The 19,631-nt window shown below is 37.4% G+C and overlaps 1 protein-coding gene across 1 annotated transcript; it reads left to right on the top strand.

The window, feature by feature from the left end:
• The first annotated feature begins 23 nt into the window (after nucleotides 1–23).
• Nucleotides 24–3,989, top strand: LOC128245966 (uncharacterized protein K02A2.6-like). The gene has a single exon (XM_052964182.1). It carries the CDS (start codon nucleotides 24–26, stop codon nucleotides 3,987–3,989), a length of 3,966 nt encoding a protein of 1,321 aa, XP_052820142.1.
• The last annotated feature ends 15,642 nt before the right edge of the window (nucleotides 3,990–19,631 follow it).

The raw sequence follows: 19,631 nt of genomic DNA, 5'->3' as shown, positions 1-19,631 counted from the left end.
CTAATAAACTGTTCACTGTGAGAATGGAGTTAAGTGGTGTTCCAACACCGTGCATGGATTGGAATAGCTCAAATCTTCCGGAAGCTTGGAAGAAGTTCACAGAGCACTGTGAGCTTATTTTTAAGGGTCCACTTAAAGGGAAGGATGAGGATGTACACATCACCTATTTGCAACTTTGGATGGGTGAAAAGGGTCGGGACCTGTACAAAACACTAGAACTGTCAGCGTCCGACAGAGAACATTTGTCAGCAATTTGTGAAGCGATTACAAAACACCTACAGCCGACGATCAACCCCGTTTTTGCACGATATCGTTTCAACAATATGACACAGGGAGAACTTTCTTTCGAAGAATTCTTGACCAAATTGAGAGTAATGGTGAAGGATTGCAATTATAAGGACAGTGAAGACATGATCAGGGATAGGATTGTGTTTGGAATAGTATCACAAAAAATCCGAGAAAAACTCATTAATATGGGAGAAAATTTGACCTTGAGCAAGGCTATTCAAATATGTCAAAGCTTTGAATATGCTCAAGCACCACTGCGCGAAATGCAGGCACCATCGCAAGGAGCAGCCGTTAATGTGGTTCGTTCAAGAAGGGTTACTGGTCATAACACCTCAGGCCAGCCTGGTCACAATTCCTCAGGCCAGTGGGAGCAGAGAAGACAACAGCGCGTCACTTTGGGAGAAGACGTTACCCGGACTTGCCAAAATTGTGGGCGGAAACACCAACAACAACACCAGTGTCCCGCAAAGGGAAAACAATGTCACAAATGTCAAAAATGGAACCATTTTGCATCAGTGTGTAGAAGTGTAAATGAAGTTATTGACAATAACAATTCTTGTACTCATGATTTCAAGGATTTAGTGATTGACAATGTGGAGTCCACTGTTAGGAATGGGCAGGTATTTGCAGAGTTCAAGGTAGGTCCTTCCAATTTGTCCGTACAGTTCAAGATTGATACTGGTAGCCAAGTGAATATATTGCCATACAAAACCTTTAGAGACATAGGCATAAAGTCAGTTCTAGAAGCCTCACATTCAAAGCTTTCAGCCTATGACGGAAGCACGTTAAATGTAAAGGGATGCATTACTTTGAGGTGTAATCATCCTGGAACTGGCCAAACAAAGGATGTTTACTTTCATGTAGTTGACACACATTCAAGTCCTTTGCTAAGTCTCCAATCATCCCTTGACTTTGAACTCATAAATCTCACATACACAGTTATGTCAGATTCCCAGGTCAACCCCCTCACTAAAGACATGGTATTAAAGGAATACAAGGAAGTGTTTGATGGCATTGGTCTGCTAGCCGGTGAATGTAAGATTCACATTGATCCCACTGTCCAGCCTGTGGTGCATCCCCCAAGAAAGGTCCCTATAGCATTACAAGAAAAGGTCAAGGATGAGTTACTCCGCATGGAGTCATTAGGTGTCATCGAAAAGGTCAATGAACCCACTGACTGGGTTAGTTCAATGGTCGTTGCCGAAAAAGCCAATGGCAAAATTCGTATATGTCTGGATCCGCGTGACTTGAATAAGGCCATTCAACGTCCACATTACCCTTTAAGAACTCTGGATGATATATTGCCTCAGCTTTCAGGCGCAAAGTACTTCACAAAGCTTGATGCTAGGAGTGGTTATTGGGCATTGAAACTTGAGAGAGAGTCATCGTTCCTTACATGTTTTAACACCTTATATGGAAGGTACCGATATGTCCGAGTTCCCTTTGGTCTGAAGTCAAGCGGTGATCTTTTTGTGCAAAAGATTGATGCTTGTCTCGAAGGTCTAAGTGGCGTAGCTGTCATCGTGGATGACATACTAGTGTATGGGTCATCTAGAGAGGAACATGACTCCAATCTTAGAGCAGTCCTAAAGAGGTCTCATGATGAAGGAATTCGTTTTAACGAAACCAAACTCGAGGTCGGGGTATCAGAAGTAGACTACTTTGGTCACCTTCTCACATCAGATGGTTTGAAAAAATCAACCTCAAAGACAGAGGCTATACAGAAAATGAAGCCACCCAAAAATAAATCAGAACTTGAAACCATATTAGGTATGGTAAACTATCTGTCTAGATTTGCCCCAAACTTGGCAGATGTAACAGCCCCTCTGAGACAATTACTGTCTAAAGAAGTTGAATTCTGTTGGGAAACTGCACAAAGTGATGCATTTGACAAAATGAAACAAATCATCACAGACCCGAATCAGGTTTTATCCTATTATGACAAAAGCAAGCCATTAACATTGCAAGTTGATGCCTCCAAGTTTGGTCTCGGAGCAACAATAATGCAAGACGGGAAGCCACTTGCATATGCATCAAAATCACTCACACAAACTGAGGTCAATTACGCACAAATTGAGAAGGAAATGTTTGCTATTTTGTTCGGCTGCAAGCGGCTCCACCATTTTGTTTATGGTCACAAAGTCAACGTGCAAACTGATCATTTGCCGTTAGTTTCTATTTTCAAAAAATCAATAAACACAGCTCCTGCACGATTGCTGCGTATGCTACTACAGCTACAGAAATATGATCTTGACATCAAACATTATCCATCCAAACAAGTACCAGTTGCAGACACACTGAGCAGGAACTTTCTAAATGAAACGTTCCCTGAATTGTCACAAGGCATGGACATGCAGGTACACATGGTTATGTCTCATTTACCTGTATCTGACAGAAAATTGAATGAATTGAAGGACAAAACAAGTCAAGATGAGACTTTAGTATTGTTGAAACAGACTATACTTCAAGGTTGGCCAACCTCTAGAAAAATGTGTCCGTCCCAGATATTGCCCTTCTGGAATTTCCGTGATGAGTTAACTTCTATTGATGGGTTAGTCATGAAAGGAAATAAAATAATCATCCCCAAATCAATGCAGTCTCAGATGCTTGAACTCATTCACACAGGTCACATGGGAGTTGAGAAATGTCTCAGAAGGGCCCGGGATGTTATGTTTTGGCCAGGAATATCGGCTGATATTACCAATCTTGTGTTAAAATGCAACACCTGTTTAAAACACAGAAACTCAAACCCAAAAGAGCCATTAATTCCCCTTGAGATTCCTGATTATCCATGGCAAATTATAGGCACTGATCTATTCACCTGGGAAAACAGGAACTATCTTCTGATAGTGGATTACTATAGCAGGTATTTTGAGGTCAAGGAATTGCCCAATATGAAAAGCACCACGGTCATAAACAGAATGAAAGGCATAATGGCCAGATGGGGAATTAGTGAGAAGGTTATATCTGATGGTGGTCCCTGTTATATCTCTCAGGAGTTCGCTGATTTTGCAAAAGAATGGGATTTCAATCACCAGACAATTAGTCCCTATCACAGTCAATCAAACGGTCTAGCTGAGAAATATGTGTCAGTTTGTAAGAAACTCCTCACAAAGGCTAAGGACGCTGGGCGTGATCCTTTTATTGGCATATTAGAATACCGGACCACCCCTCTTGAGTCAGGGTATTCCCCTGCGCAGTTAAACATGGGCAGACAATTGCGCTCTATCCTCCCAACATCTAAGGAAAATCTGATGCCCAAGGTGATATCTCCTAATTTAGTCAGGCAGGGTATTCAAGATAGCAAACAGAAGGGGAAGAAATATTATGACAGACAAGCAAGGTCACTAGAGCCCTTAACATATGGAGAAAATACAATGATCCAACAATTAAATAAAACTTGGAGACCAGCCACTGTAGTTGGCAAGTTAAATGAAAGATCATACACTGTTCAGTGCCCAGATGGGTCTATGTACACACGAAATAGGCGGGATCTATTAAAGACCAATGAGCCCTGCCAGGGTCAATTTGCAGAGCCAGAAATACAGGAAATGCCTTTAGGTCAAACACCTACCCAGACTGACATCAAAGATTCGGAAAGCCCTCTAATTGGCAGTACTTCCTCTCCATGTATCAATCACAATCTGTACGTGACCAGGTCAGGAAGGGCCGTAAAACCAAAAGTAATTGAATCCATGTGATGTTCATTTCGCTTGTAAGCTGATTGAATCACTTATCTAAATTAGTTGTTTGATGTTTAAATTAGTCTGACAACCTTTAATAAATTTCCGATGAAATTCAAATCCTGCTATTATAACCCTAACATTGAATAACTCTTTCTCTTTTCCTCTATTAATAAATATAAATAATTTGATATCAAATCACATATATATCTATTGATAATATCTTTTGTTTGTAAAGAAGGGAGATGTAACATTATACGGTAATGAATTAATTCCTCCCGCTATTTATAGTTCACCTTGTATGATAAGGCCGGCCAGCCAACACAGGCGGTCAGTTTATCTCTAGCAGTCAGAGCTGTACCATCCTCACCAATATCATATGTATCAATAATAAATAGTTAGAACACATGCAGTCGTTCTTCATAACATAACATGAAGAAAGAAACGTAAGTGTTTAATTCGTATTTGAATATTGTAACATGAAAACAAAATCTTTAATAAAACTGTTTTCAAAAAAAGGCAGAGAGCCGGGATCCCCGGGATGTGCACTGAGTACGACCCACTAGATCGTGAAATATAACCGCAAAACGTTTTATAAGATAAGATAAGATAAGTTTTATTTTGAGCCGGCAAGATACAAACAATACTATACAAGCTCATGCGAGCTTTTGAACCGACTATTTATAAACATATATATGGTATAACAAGTGTATAAAAGCTTAAAGTAAATGGTATATTTAAATTGGCATATTATTTAAGGTGTTATACAGTTATTGATAATAAATAAAAACTTAAAAATCAAAGGTGGTATATAAAGTTAATCAAAAGGTACTCTAACATACAGACATGGACTAAAGTATTCAATTAGGTAACATAAATATGAATGATAGTTACCAAGTTACGGTACATGTTATTAAAAAGGTCAGCTTAGTATAAAGACTTCTAATTAAAAAGAGAGATCTACCTAAGAAATTCACAGATAGTTTCATAATATCAGTATTGCACCAGTTTGGCATCTATTACAGATAGTTTCATAGTGTGGCATCTATCACAGATAGCTTCATAGTATCAGTATTGCACCAGTTTCGCATCTATCACAGATAGCTTCATAATATCAGTATTGCACCAGTGTGGCATCTATCACAGATAGCTTCATACTATCAGTATTGCACCAGTGTGGCATCTATCACAGATAGCTTCATAGTATCAGTATTGCACCAGTTTCGCATCTATCACAGATAGCTTCATAGTATCAGTATTGTACCAGTTTGGCATCTATCACAGATAGCTGAATAATATCAGTATTGTACAAGTGTGGCATCTATCACAGATAGCTTCATACTATCAGTATTGCACCAGTGTGGCATCTATCACAGATAGCTTCATAGTATCAGTATTGCACCAGTTTCGCATCTATCACAGATAGCTTCATAGAATCAGTATTGTACCAGTTTGGCATCTATCACAGATAGCTGAATAATATCAGTATTGTACCAGTGTGGCATCTATCACAGATAGCTTCATAGAATCAGTATTGTACCAGTGTGGCATCTATCACAGATAGCTTCATAGAATCAGTATTGTACCAGTTTGGCATCTATCACAGATAGCTGAATAATATCAGTATTGTACAAGTGTGGCATCTATCACAGATAGCTTCATAGAATCAGTATTGTACCAGTGTGGCATCTATCACAGATAGCTTCATAGTATCAGTATTGTACCAGTGTGGCATCTATCACAGATAGCTTCATAGTATCAGTATTGTACAAGTGTGGCATCTATCACAGATAGCTTCATAGTATCAGTATTGCACCAGTTTTGCATCTATCACAGATAGCTTCATAGTGTCAGTATTGCACCAGTTTGGCATCTATCACAGATAGCTTCATAGTATCAGTATTGCACCAGTTTGGCATCTATCACAGACAGCTTCATAGTATCAGTATTGCACCAGTGTGGCATCTATCACAGATAGCTTCATGATATCAGTATTGCACCAGTTTGGCATCTATCACAGATAGCTTCATAGTATCAGTATTGCACCAGTGTGGCATCTATCACAGATAGCTTCATAATATCAGTATTGCACCAGTTTGGCATCTATCACAGATAGCTTCATAATATCAGTATTACACCAGTTTGACATCTATCACAGATAGCTTCATAATATCAGTATTGCACCAGTTTGACATCTATCACATATAGCTTCATAGAATCAGTATTGTACCAGTGTGGCATCTATCACAGATAGCTTCATAGTATCAGTATTGCACCAGTTTCGCATCTATCACAGATAGCTTCATAGTATCAGTATTGCACCAGTTTGGCATCTATCACAGATAGCTTCATAGTGTGGCATCTATCACAGATAGCTTCATAGTATCAGTATTGTACAAGTGTGGCATCTATCACAGATAGCTTCATAGTATCAGTATTGCACCAGTTTTGCATCTATCACAGATAGCTTCATAGTGTCAGTTTTGCACCAGTTTGGCATCTATCACAGATAGCTTCATAGTATCAGTATTGCACCAGTTTGGCATCTATCACAGATAGCTTCATAGTATCAGTATTGCACCAGTGTGGCATCTATCACAGATAGCTTCATGATATCAGTATTGCACCAGTTTGGCATCTATCACAGATAGCTTCATAGTATCAGTATTGCACCAGTGTGGCATCTATCACAGATAGCTTCATAATATCAGTATTGCACCAGTTTGACATCTATCACAGATAGCTTCAAAGTATCAGTTTTGCACCAGTTTGGCATCTATCACAGATAGCTTCATACTATCAGTATTGCACCAGTGTGGCATCTATCACAGATAGCTTCATAGTATCAGTATTGCACCAGTTTGGCATCTATCACAGATAGCTTCATAATATCAGTATTGCACCAGTTTGGCATCTATCACAGATAGCTTCATAGTATCAGTATTGCACCAGTGTGGCATCTATCACAGATAGCTTCATAGTGTGGCATCTATCACAGATAGTTTCATAGTATCAGTATTGTACCAGTTTGACATATATCACAGATAGCTTCATAGTATCAGTATTGCACTAGTTTGGCATCTATCACAGATAGCTTCATAGTGTGGCATCTATCAGAGATAGCTGAATAATATCAGTATTGCACCAGTGAGGCATCTATCACAGATAGCTTCATAGTATCAGTATTGCACCAGTGTGGCATCTATCACAGATAGCTTCATAGTATCAGTATTGTACCAATGTGGCATATATCACAGATAGCTTCATTATATCAGTATTGCACCAGTTTGGCATCTATCACAGATAGCTTCATAATATCAGTATTGCACCAGTTTGGCATCTATCACAGATAGCTTCATACTATCAATATTGCACCAGTTTGGCATCTATCACAGATAACTTCATAGTGTGGCATCTATCACAGATAGCTTCATAGTATCAGTATTGCACCAGTTTGGCATCTATCACAGATAGCTTCATAGTATCAGTATTGCACCTGTTTCGCATCTATCACAGATAGCTTCATAGTGTGGCATCTATCACAGATAGTTTCATAGTATCAGTATTGTACCAGTTTGGCATCTATCACAGATAGCTTCATACTATCAGTATTGCACCAGTTTGGCATCTATCACAGATAACTTCATAGTGTGGCATCTATCACAGATAGCTTCATAGTATCAGTATTGCACCAGTTTGGCATCTATCACAGATAGCTTCATAGTATCAGTATTGCACCAGTTTGGCATCTATCACAGATAGCTTCATAGTGTGGCATCTATCACAGATAGTTTCATAGTATCAGTATTGTACCAGTTTGACATCTATCACAGATAGCTTCATAGTATCAGTATTGGACTAGTTTGGCATCTATCACAGATAGCTTCATAGTGTGGCATCTATCACAGATAGCTTCATAATATCAGTATTGTTCCAGTGTGGCATCTATCACAGATAGGTTCATAGTATCATTATTGCACCAGTTTGTCATCTATCACAGATAGATTCATAGTATCAGTATTGCACCAGTTTGGCATCTATCACAGATAGCTTTATAGTATCAGTATTGCACCAGTTTGACATATATCACAGATAGCTTCAAAGTATCAGTATTGCACCAGTTTGGCATATATCACAGATAGCTTCATACTATCAGTATTGCACCAGTTTGGCATCTATCACAGATAGCTTCAAAGTATCAGTATTGCCCCAGTTTGGCATCTATCACAGATAGCTTCATACTATCAGTATTGCACCAGTTTGGCATCTATCACAGATATAGTTTCATAATATCAGTATTGCACCAGTTTGGCATCTATCACAGATAGCTTCATACTATCAATATTGCACCGGTTTGGCATCTATCACAGATAACTTCATAGTGTGGCATCTATCACAGATAGCTTCATAGTATCAGTATTGTACCAGTGTGGCATCTATCACAGATAGCTTCATAGTATCAGTATTGCACCAGTTTGGCATCTATCCCAGATAGTTTCATAGAATCAGTATTGTACCAGTGTGGCATCTATCACAGATAGCTTAATAGTATCAGTATTGCACCTGTTTCGCATTTATCACAGATAGCTTCATAGTATCAGTATTGCACCAGTTTTGCATCTATCACAGATAGCTTCATAGTGTGGCATCTATCACAGATAGTGTCATAGTATCAGTATTGCACCAGTTTGGCATCTATCACAGATAAAGTTTCATAATATCAGTATTGCACCAGTTTGGCATCTATCACAGATAGCTTCATACTATCAATTTTGCACCAGTTTGGCATCTATCACAGATAACTTCATAGTGTGGCATCTATCACAGATAGCTTCATAGTATCAGTATTGTACCAGTGTGGCATCTATCACAGATAGCTTCATAGTATCAGTATTGCACCAGTTTGGCATCTATCCCAGATAGCTTCATAGAATCAGTATTGCACCAGTTTGGCATCTATCACAGATAGTTTTATAGTATCAGTATTGCACCAGTTTGACATATATCACAGATAGCTTCAAAGTATCAGTATTGCACCAGTTTGGCATATATCACAGATAGCTTCATACTATCAGTATTGCACCAGTTTGGCATCTATCACAGATAGATTCAAAGTATCAGTACTGCCCCAGTTTGGCATCTATCACAGATAGCTTCATACTATCAGTATTGTACCAGTTTGGCATCTATCACAGATAGCTTCATAGTATCAGTATTGCACCAGTTTGGCATCTATCACAGATAGCTTTATAGTATCAGTATTGCACCAGTTTGACATATATCACAGATAGCTTCAAAGTATCAGTATTGCACCAGTTTGGCATATATCACAGATAGCTTCATACTATCAGTATTGCACCAGTTTGGCATCTATCACAGATAGCTTCAAAGTATCAGTATTGCCCCAGTTTGGCATCTATCACAGATAGCTTCATACTATCAGTATTGCACCAGTTTGGCATCTATCACATATAGCTTCATAGTATCAGTATTGCACCAGTTTGGCATCTATCACAAATAGCTTCATAGTATCAGTATTGCACCAGTTTGGCATCTATCACAGATATAGTTTCATAATATCAGTATTGCACCTGTTTGGCATCTATCACAGATAGCTTCATACTATCAATATTGCACCAGTTTGGCATCTATCACAGATAACTTCATAGTGTGGCATCTATCACAGATAGCTTCATAGTATCAGTATTGTACCAGTATGGCATCTATCACAGATAGCTTCATAGTATCAGTATTGCACCAGTTTGGCATCTATCCCAGATAGCTTCATAGAATCAGTATTGTACCAGTGTGGCATCTATCACAGATAGCTTCATAGTATCAGTATTGCACCTGTTTCGCATTTATCACAGATAGCTTCATAGTATCAGTATTGCACCAGTTTGGCATCTATCACAGATAGCTTCATAGTGTGGCATCTATCACAGATAGTTTCATATTATCAGTATTGTACCAGTTTGGCATCTATCACAGATAGCTTCATACTATCAATATTGCACCAGTTTGGCATCTATCACAGATAACTTCATAGTGTGGCATCTATCACAGATAGCTTCATAGTATCAGTATTGTAACAGTGTGGCATCTATCACAGATAGCTTCATACTATCAGTATTGCACCAGTGTGGCATCTATCACAGATAGCTTCATTATATCAGTATTGCACCAGTTTGGCATCTATCACAGATAGCTTCATAATATCAGTATTGCACCAGTTTGGTATCTATCACAGAAAGCTTCATACTATCAATATTGCACCAGTGTGGCATCTATCACAGATAACTTCATAGTGTGGCATCTATCACAGATAGCTTCATAGTATCAGTATTGCACCAGTTTGGCATCTATCACTGATTGCTTCATAGTATCAGTATTGTACCAGTTTGGCATCTATCACAGATAACTTCATAGTGTGGCATCTATCACAGATAGCTTCATAGTATCAGTATTGCACCAGTTTGGCATCTATCACAGATAGCTTTATAGTATCAGTATTGCACCAGTTTGACATATATCACAGATAGCTTCAAAGTATCAGTATTGCACCAGTTTGGCATATATCACAGATAGCTTCATACTATCAGTATTGCACCAGTTTGGCATCTATCACAGATAGCTTCAAAGTATCAGTATTGCCCCAGTTTGGCATCTATCACAGATAGCTTCATACTATCAGTATTGCACCAGTTTGGCATCTATCACAGATATAGTTTCATAATATCAGTATTGCACCAGTTTGGCATCTATCACAGATAGCTTCATACTATCAATATTGCACCAGTGTGGCATCTATCACAGATAACTTCATAGTGTGGCATCTATCACAGATAGCTTCATAGTATCAGTATTGTACCAGTGTGGCATCTATCACAGATAGCTTCATAGTATCAGTATTGCACCAGTTTGGCATCTATCCCAGATAGTTTCATAGAATCAGTATTGTACCAGTGTGGCATCTATCACAGATAGCTTTATAGTATCAGTATTGCACCTGTTTCGCATTTATCACAGATAGCTTCATAGTATCAGTATTGCACCAGTTTTGCATCTATCACAGATAGCTTCATAGTGTGGCATCTATCACAGATAGTGTCATAGTATCAGTATTGCACCAGTTTGGCATCTATCACAGATATAGTTTCATAATATCAGTATTGCACCAGTTTGGCATCTATCACAGATAGCTTCATACTATCAATTTTGCACCAGTTTGGCATCTATCACAGATAACTTCATAGTGTGGCATCTATCACAGATAGCTTCATAGTATCAGTATTGTACCAGTGTGGCATCTATCACAGATAGCTTCATAGTATCAGTATTGCACCAGTTTCGCATCTATCACAGATAGCTTCATAATATCAGTATTGTACCAGTGTGGCATCTATCACAGATAGCTTCATAGTATCAGTATTGCACCAGTTTGGCATCTATCCCAGATAGCTTCATAGAATCAGTATTGTACCAGTGTGGCATCTATCACAGATAGCTTTATAGTATCAGTATTGCACCTGTTTCGCATTTATCACAGATAGCTTCATAGTATCAGTATTGTACCAGTTTGGCATCTATCACAGATAGCTTCATAGTGTGGCATCTATCACAGATAGTGTCATAGTATCAGTATTGTACCAGTTTGGCATCTATCACAGATAGCTTCATACTATCAATATTGCACCAGTTTGGCATCTATCACAGATAACTTCATAGTGTGGCATCTATCACAGATAGCTTCATAGTATCAGTATTGCACCAGTTTGGCATCTATCACAGATAGCTTCATAGAATCAGTATTGTACCAGTGTGGCATCTATCACAGATAGCTTTATAGTATCAGTATTGCACCTGTTTCGCATTTATCACAGATAGCTTCATAGTATCAGTATTGTACCAGTTTGGCATCTATCACAGATAGCTTCATAGTGTGGCATCTATCACAGATAGTGTCATAGTATCAGTATTGTACCAGTTTGGCATCTATCACAGATAGCTTCATACTATCAATATTGCACCAGTTTGGCATCTATCACAGATAACTTCATAGTGTGGCATCTATCACAGATAGCTTCATAGTATCAGTATTGTACCAGTGTGGCATCTATCACAGATAGCTTCATAGTATCAGTATTGCACCAGTTTGGCATCTATCCCAGATAGCTTCATAGAATCAGTATTGTACCAGTTTGGCATCTATCACAGATAGCTTCATAGTATCAGTATTGCACCAGTTTGACATTTATCACATATAGTTTCATAGTATCAGTATTGCACTAGTTTGGCATCTATCACAGATAGCTTCATAGTGTGGCATCTATCACAGATAGCTTCATAATATCAGTATTGTACAAGTGTGGCATCTATCACAGATAGCTTCAAAGTATCAGTATTGCACCAGTTTGTCATCTGTCACAGATAGCTTCATAGTATCAGTATTGCACCAGTTTGGCATCTATCACAGATAGCTTCATAATATCAGTATAGCACCAGTTTGGCATCTATCACAGTTAGCTTCAAAGTATCAGTATTGTACCAGTTTGGCATCTATCACAGATAGCTTTGTACTATCAGTATTGCACCAGTTTGGCATCTATCACAGATAGCTTCATAGTATCAGTATTGCACCAGTGTGGCATCTATCACAGATAGCTTCATAGTATCAGTATTGCACAAGTTTGGCATCTATCACAGATAACTTCATAGTGTGGCATCTATCACAGATAGCTTCATAGTATCAGTATTGCACCAGTTTGGCATCTATCACAGATAGCTTCATAGTATCAGTATTGCACCAGTTTGGCATCTATCACAGATAGCTTCATAGTATCAGTATTGCACCAGTTTGGCATCTATCACAGATAGCTTCATAGTATCAGAATTGCACCAGTTTGGCATCTATCACAGATAACTTCATAGTGTGGCATCTATCACAGATAGCTTCATAGTATCAGTTTTGCACCAGTTTGGCATCTATCACAGATAGCTTCATAGTATCAGTATTGCACCAGTTTGGCATCTATCACAGATAGCTTCATAGTATCATTATTGCACCAGTTTGGCATCTATCACAGATAACTTCATAGTATCAGTATTGCACCAGTGTGGCATCTATCACAGATAGCTTCATAGTATCAGTATTGCACCAGTTTGGCATCTATCACAGATAACTTCATAGTGTGGCATCTATCACAGATAACTTCATAGTATCAGTATTGCACCAGTTTGGCATCTATCATAGATAGCTTCATGATATCAGTATTGCACAAGTTTGGCATCTATCACAGATAGCTTCATAGTATCAGTATTGCACCAGTTTGGCATCTATCACAGATAGCTTCATAATATCAGTATTGCACCAGTTTGGCATCTATCACAGATAGCTTCATAGTATCAGTATTGAACCAGTTTGGCATCTATCACAGATAGCTTCATAGTATCAGTATTGCACCAGTTTGGCATCTATCACAGATAGCTTCATAGTATCAGAATTGCACCAGTTTGGCATCTATCACAGATAACTTCATTGTGTGGCATCTATCACAGATAGCTTCATAGTATCAGTATTGCACCAGTTTGGCATCTATCACAGATAGCTTCATAGTATCAGTATTGCACCAGTTTGGCATCTATCACAGATAGCTTCATAATATCAGTATTGCACCAGTTTGGCATCTATCACAGATAACTTCATAGTGTGGCATCTATCACAGATAACTTCATAGTATCAGTATTGCACCAGTTTGGCATCTATCACAGATAGCTTCATAGTATCAGTATTGCACCAGTTTGGCATCTATCACAGATAACTTCATAGTGTGGCATCTATCACAGATAACTTCATAGTATCAGTATTGCACCAGTTTGGCATCTATCACAGATAGCTTCATGATATCAGTATTGCACCAGTTTGGCATCTATCACAGATAGCTTCATAGTATCAGTATTGCACCAGTTTGGCATCTATCACAGATAGCTTCATAATATCAGTATTGCACCAGTTTGGCATCTATCACAGATAGCTTCATACTATCATTATTGCACCAGTTTGGCATCTATCACAGATAGCTTCATAGTATCAGTATTGTACCAGTGTGGCATCTATCACAGATAGCTTCATAGTATCAGTATTGCACCAGTGTGGCATCTATCACAGATAGCTTCATAGTATTAGTATTGTACCAATGTGGCATCTATCACAGATAGCTTCATTATATCAGTATTGCACCAGTTTGGCATCTATCACAGATAGCTTCATAATATCAGTATTGCACCAGTTTGGCATCTATCACAGATAGCTTCATGCTATCAATATTGCACCAGTTTGTCATCTATCACAGATAACTTCATAGTGTGGCATCTATCACAGATAGCTTCATAGTATCAGTTTTGCACCAGTTTGGCATATATCACAGATAGCTTCATAGTGTGGCATCTATCACAGATAGCTTCATAGTATCAGTATTGCACCAGTTTGGCATCTATCACAGATAGCTTCATAGAATCAGTATTGCACCAGTTTGGCATCTATCACAGATAGCTTCATAGTATCAGTATTGCACCAGTTTGGCATCTATCACAGATAGCTTCATAATATCAGTATTGCACCAGTTTGGCATCTATCACAGATAGCTTCATACTATCATTATTGCACCAGTTTGGCATCTATCACAGATAGCTTCATAGTATCAGTATTGTACCAGTGTGGCATCTATCACAGATAGCTTCATAGTATCAGTATTGCACCAGTGTGGCATCTATCACAGATAGCTTCATAGTATTAGTATTGTACCAATGTGGCATCTATCACAGATAGCTTCATTATATCAGTATTGCACCAGTTTGGCATCTATCACAGATAGCTTCATAATATCAGTATTGCACCAGTTTGGCATCTATCACAGATAGCTTCATGCTATCAATATTGCACCAGTTTGTCATCTATCACAGATAACTTCATAGTGTGGCATCTATCACAGATAGCTTCATAGTATCAGTTTTGCACCAGTTTGGCATATATCACAGATAGCTTCATAGTGTGGCATCTATCACAGATAGCTTCATAGTATCAGTATTGCACCAGTTTGGCATCTATCACAGATAGCTTCATAATATCAGTATTGCACCAGTTTGGCATCTATCACAGATAGCTTCATGCTATCAATATTGCACCAGTTTGTCATCTATCACAGATAACTTCATAGTGTGGCATCTATCACAGATAGCTTCATAGTATCAGTTTTGCACCAGTTTGGCATCTATCACAGATAGCTTCATAGTGTGGCATCTATCACAGATAGCTTCATAGTATCAGTATTGCACCAGTTTGGCATCTATCACAGATAGCTTCATAGTATCAGTATTGCACCAGTGTGGCATCTATCACAGATAGCTTCATAGTATCAGTATTGTACCAGTGTGGCATCTATCACAGATAGCTTCATAATATCAGTATTGCACCAGTGTGGCATCTATCACAGATAGCTTCATAGTATCAGTTTTGCACCAGTTTGGCATATATCACAGATAGCTTCATAATGTGGCATCTATCACAGATAGCTTCATAGTATCAGTATTGCACCAGTTTGGCATCTATCACAGATAGCTTCATAGAATCAGTATTGTACCAGTGTGGCATCTATCACAGATAGCTTCATAGAATCAGTATTGTACCAGTGTGGCATCTATCACAGATAGGTTCATAGAATCAGTATTGTACCAGTTTGGCATCTATCACAGATATATTCATAGAATCAGTATTGCACCAGTTTGGCATCTATCACAGATAGCTTCATAGAATCAGTATTGTACCAGTGTGGCATCTATCACAGATAGCTTCATAGTATCAGTATTGCACCAGTTTGGCATCTATCACAGATAGCTTCATAGTATCAGTATTGCACCAGTTTGGCATCTATCACAGATAGCTTCATAGTATCAGTATTGCACCAGTTTGGCATCTATCACAGATAGCTTCATAGTATCAGTATTGTACCAATGTGGCATCTATCACAGATAGCTTCATTATATCAGTATTGCACCAGTTTGGCATCTATCACAGATAGCTTCATAGTATCAGTATTGCACCAGTTTGGCATCTATCACAGATAGCTTCATAGTATCAGTATTGCACCAGTGTGGCATCTATCACAGATAGCTTCATAGTGTCAGTTTTGCACCAGTTTGGCATCTATCACAGATAGCTTCATAGTATCAGTATTGCACCAGTTTGGCATCTATCACAGATAGCTTCATAGTATCAGTATTGCACCAGTTTGGCATCTATCACAGATAGCTTCATAGTATCAGTATTGCACAAGTTTGGCATCGATCACAGATAACGGTACTAATTCAAATTCAAACTAATATATAACATACTGCAATATCGTAATAAGCCGCAGTTCTATATTACAGCCAGTGGCAAGGTTGTCTTAACGATAATCGAAAATTAAGACATTTAAGCTCAGGCTAATTAGTATGATATTGACACAGCGTTAACTTAGTAATCTGCACAATGAAGTTGCCAGGTTCAAATGGCAAAGACTTCTACCGTTGTTGTCAGTAGAAATTTTAAAAATGAACTGACACTGTTCGTTGCTATTGATGTTTAATATTTGTAAGAACAGCGTTTGACTTAAATCACATAACGCATCCCAAAATAGCTTTCTTTTAGCCTCATTAGCAGGGCAAAAACATAGTACGTGTTCTGTAGCATTCTCCGTAAGCAAACCGCATCGGCTGCAGCGCATTACAAAGTGTTTTGAAATTAACTGTCCAGCAGCTTTAAGAAGTGAGGTGCACATTATCGTTCTTTTATTTTCGTTTCTCGCAACAGTCCAGAGTTTTGAACAGTGGCCATCCGCAATGATATTTGGATTATCAGGCACCAGAGTGTTTAACAATGATGTTTTCACATATATCAGCACGTTTCTCTTCAGTATAATATTATGTTTCCAGGTCAACTTTGAAGGAAATGTCCCGCAAATAAGAAATTGTTCTAAAACATTATGCAGCACGTACTTGTTTAAAATTCTCACAATATCTTGTATAAAACCAAGGCGCTGTTGTTCGCCGTTTGAAAAGCGAACAAGACGATGGATAAAAATAACTTTCGCTAAGTAGTTATCCTGCAAACGACATAATTGGTCGAACATGAGCAGCTTTTTATGATCGATGTATGTAAACAATTAAACACATTTTGCATTTGGGAGGAATTAGAAATGTTTAATTCACTTGATTTGTCAGAGTTTACTAGAGTTTTACTGCATTCCAAAACAATAACAAGACGAGTGTTGATGTCAGGCATCAAAGACGCGGCAGAATGGGTTTTATTGAATATTAATATATATCTATTGATGTTCATGAAACATTTCCCTCATTCGGTATACAGTCTACATCGACAACCGTTAATGAGGACATGTGGTTGTGTTCGTAACTAAAAAAAGCCAATAATGTAACCAGAGCCATAGCGGTACATTGCATGCCATTGTATGGAGGAAACAAAGTTTGCCCTTGGTGAAAATGTCCTAAAACACCTCTTACCATAGTGAGTTTTCGCGCTTTCTTTCCCCGCAAAAAGATGGAGGAGGATGCTGAATCGTTGTGTCACGTGAAAAATACAGATACCCAATTGGCTCAATAAAGTCATGTAACAAGGAATGTCAAGGCCAACAAGCATAATATGGTACATTTAACCGCATCCATGAAATGCTCAAAATGTTTGTAGTATTCTGCTTAACAACATAGGCTAAAGCATTGAAATTGAAGAGTTTCAAGTTGAACATTTCATTAGGGGTGTGGTACATTAATGAACACGACAGAATTAGGGTGCTTGTGCACTGTACTTTTTGTCATTGCCACCTATCCATATACCAAGTTTTATTTCAATACCATGAGTATTTTGAAAGTAATTGCTCTGGTCAAGAAAAAGAGGCAAAGGGCAATAATTCTGTAATTAGCTGAAATACAGCTATAGTCATTGTGCACTGCACTTCCTCTTGTTGTGCTTTACCATTGAATTATGTTTAATGAAATTCCAAAAAGTAGTTTTCTTGTTATGCTACAAACAGGAAAAAGAACAAAGGGATTAACTCTTGCAATTCGCTGAAATAGAGTTATTGTTCTTGTACACTGCAGTTCTAATCATTAAGGGGGAGGGGGCAAAGTCACCATGCTGGAATGACAACTTGATGGAAGAAAAAGTTTCCTGATTATATGAGGAATTCATCATGAAGAAGTGACATGAAATAACAATTTTTGTAGTACTTTAATAAACATTATCACTTCGTATGAAAGTTACAAACATAAATAGAACATAATTATTGAACTGTTATATAAAAAGAGAACATTGTTTACTAGATGAAATGCATTTATAACATAACATGCCTTGTTTTTAGCTGTTTAATATTACTAAAATATATGAAATTTGACAAATTGCATAAAAAACTGGTCAATGGAGTTATAAAGTTAACTTCTCCATTTACATGGTAAAGAAGAGTTGAAAATGGATGTTTTTAGTTGATAGTGATATTAACACAAAAATAGCATGTGTCTTATAGGACAATGGCAAATTTTTCAAATATGATAAAAATAATGCATACAAACTGAATAAGTATCAGACTATGCATGAAAGAAATAATACTGTTTCTATTTTTCACAAAGGATTTGAAATACAACAATGCACATATAAGCATAAATAGGCCAAATATGCACAAAATAATAGAAAACAATGTGTGAAAGTGATATTGAACAGTTAAAATAATTTCTTTGTGCATTAAATTAATATATACCAGAAAAGCAATACTAAATCAAGTCCAAAATGTATAATAACATGAAGAACACCCCTTTATGAATATCTTCATAACAAATCAGAGTACATGTAAACAGTAATCATTTATATAATTAGTATCAAATGTGTCTACTTTAAAGTGTGTTTTCATTTGCATTAAATTATTATATACCAGAAAAGCAATTATAAAAATCCTTAAATGTATAAGAAACTGAAGACAACAAAGAATAACACCCATTTATGAATATCTCCAAAAACAAATCAGAGGTCACCTAAACAATAATAATTCATACAATTAGTATCAAATGTGTCTAGTTTTTGTGTGTCTGTTCATTATCTTTAAATGTGCATCTTTAAAGTGAAACTCTTATTTGAAATCAATACATATAACAGGGCTTCCATTAAGAATTTAGAAACAGGAAGTATAAACTTCCTGTCCATCAATTTTGGAAGTTTTACACTGAAATGTGGAAGTTAAAATCTTCCGAATACAATATCTTTTTCCACTATTTTTCAATTAGAATGTTAAAAATCAAGTAATTTGTAACTTTAACTTGCCAAATTCAAAGACTTATATTATAATAAATCATTTTAACTTAAGACTGATTGAAATTGTGACCATAAAAGTAATATTGACACAAGGTTTGAATATTTTGAACTTCCAAGCTTTCTACTTTGGTGGTTTTCTTCAAACTTATGGAAGTTTTTGTACTTCCTAGAAGACAATTTTGAAAGTTTTAACCCATTTCTAAGGAGTAATATACTTCCAAACTTCCTTTAATGGAAGGCCGCCTGCATATAATTGTATTTATAACACACATCAAATTGACTGATTAAACAATAACTACTTACTAAATAAT

Source organism: Mya arenaria, chromosome 9 (assembly GCF_026914265.1).
Source record: "Mya arenaria isolate MELC-2E11 chromosome 9, ASM2691426v1".
Lineage (NCBI taxonomy): Eukaryota > Metazoa > Mollusca > Bivalvia > Myida > Myidae > Mya > Mya arenaria.
Note: the sequence above shows the minus strand (reverse complement) of the source record. Positions and strands in the feature narration are given on the sequence as shown.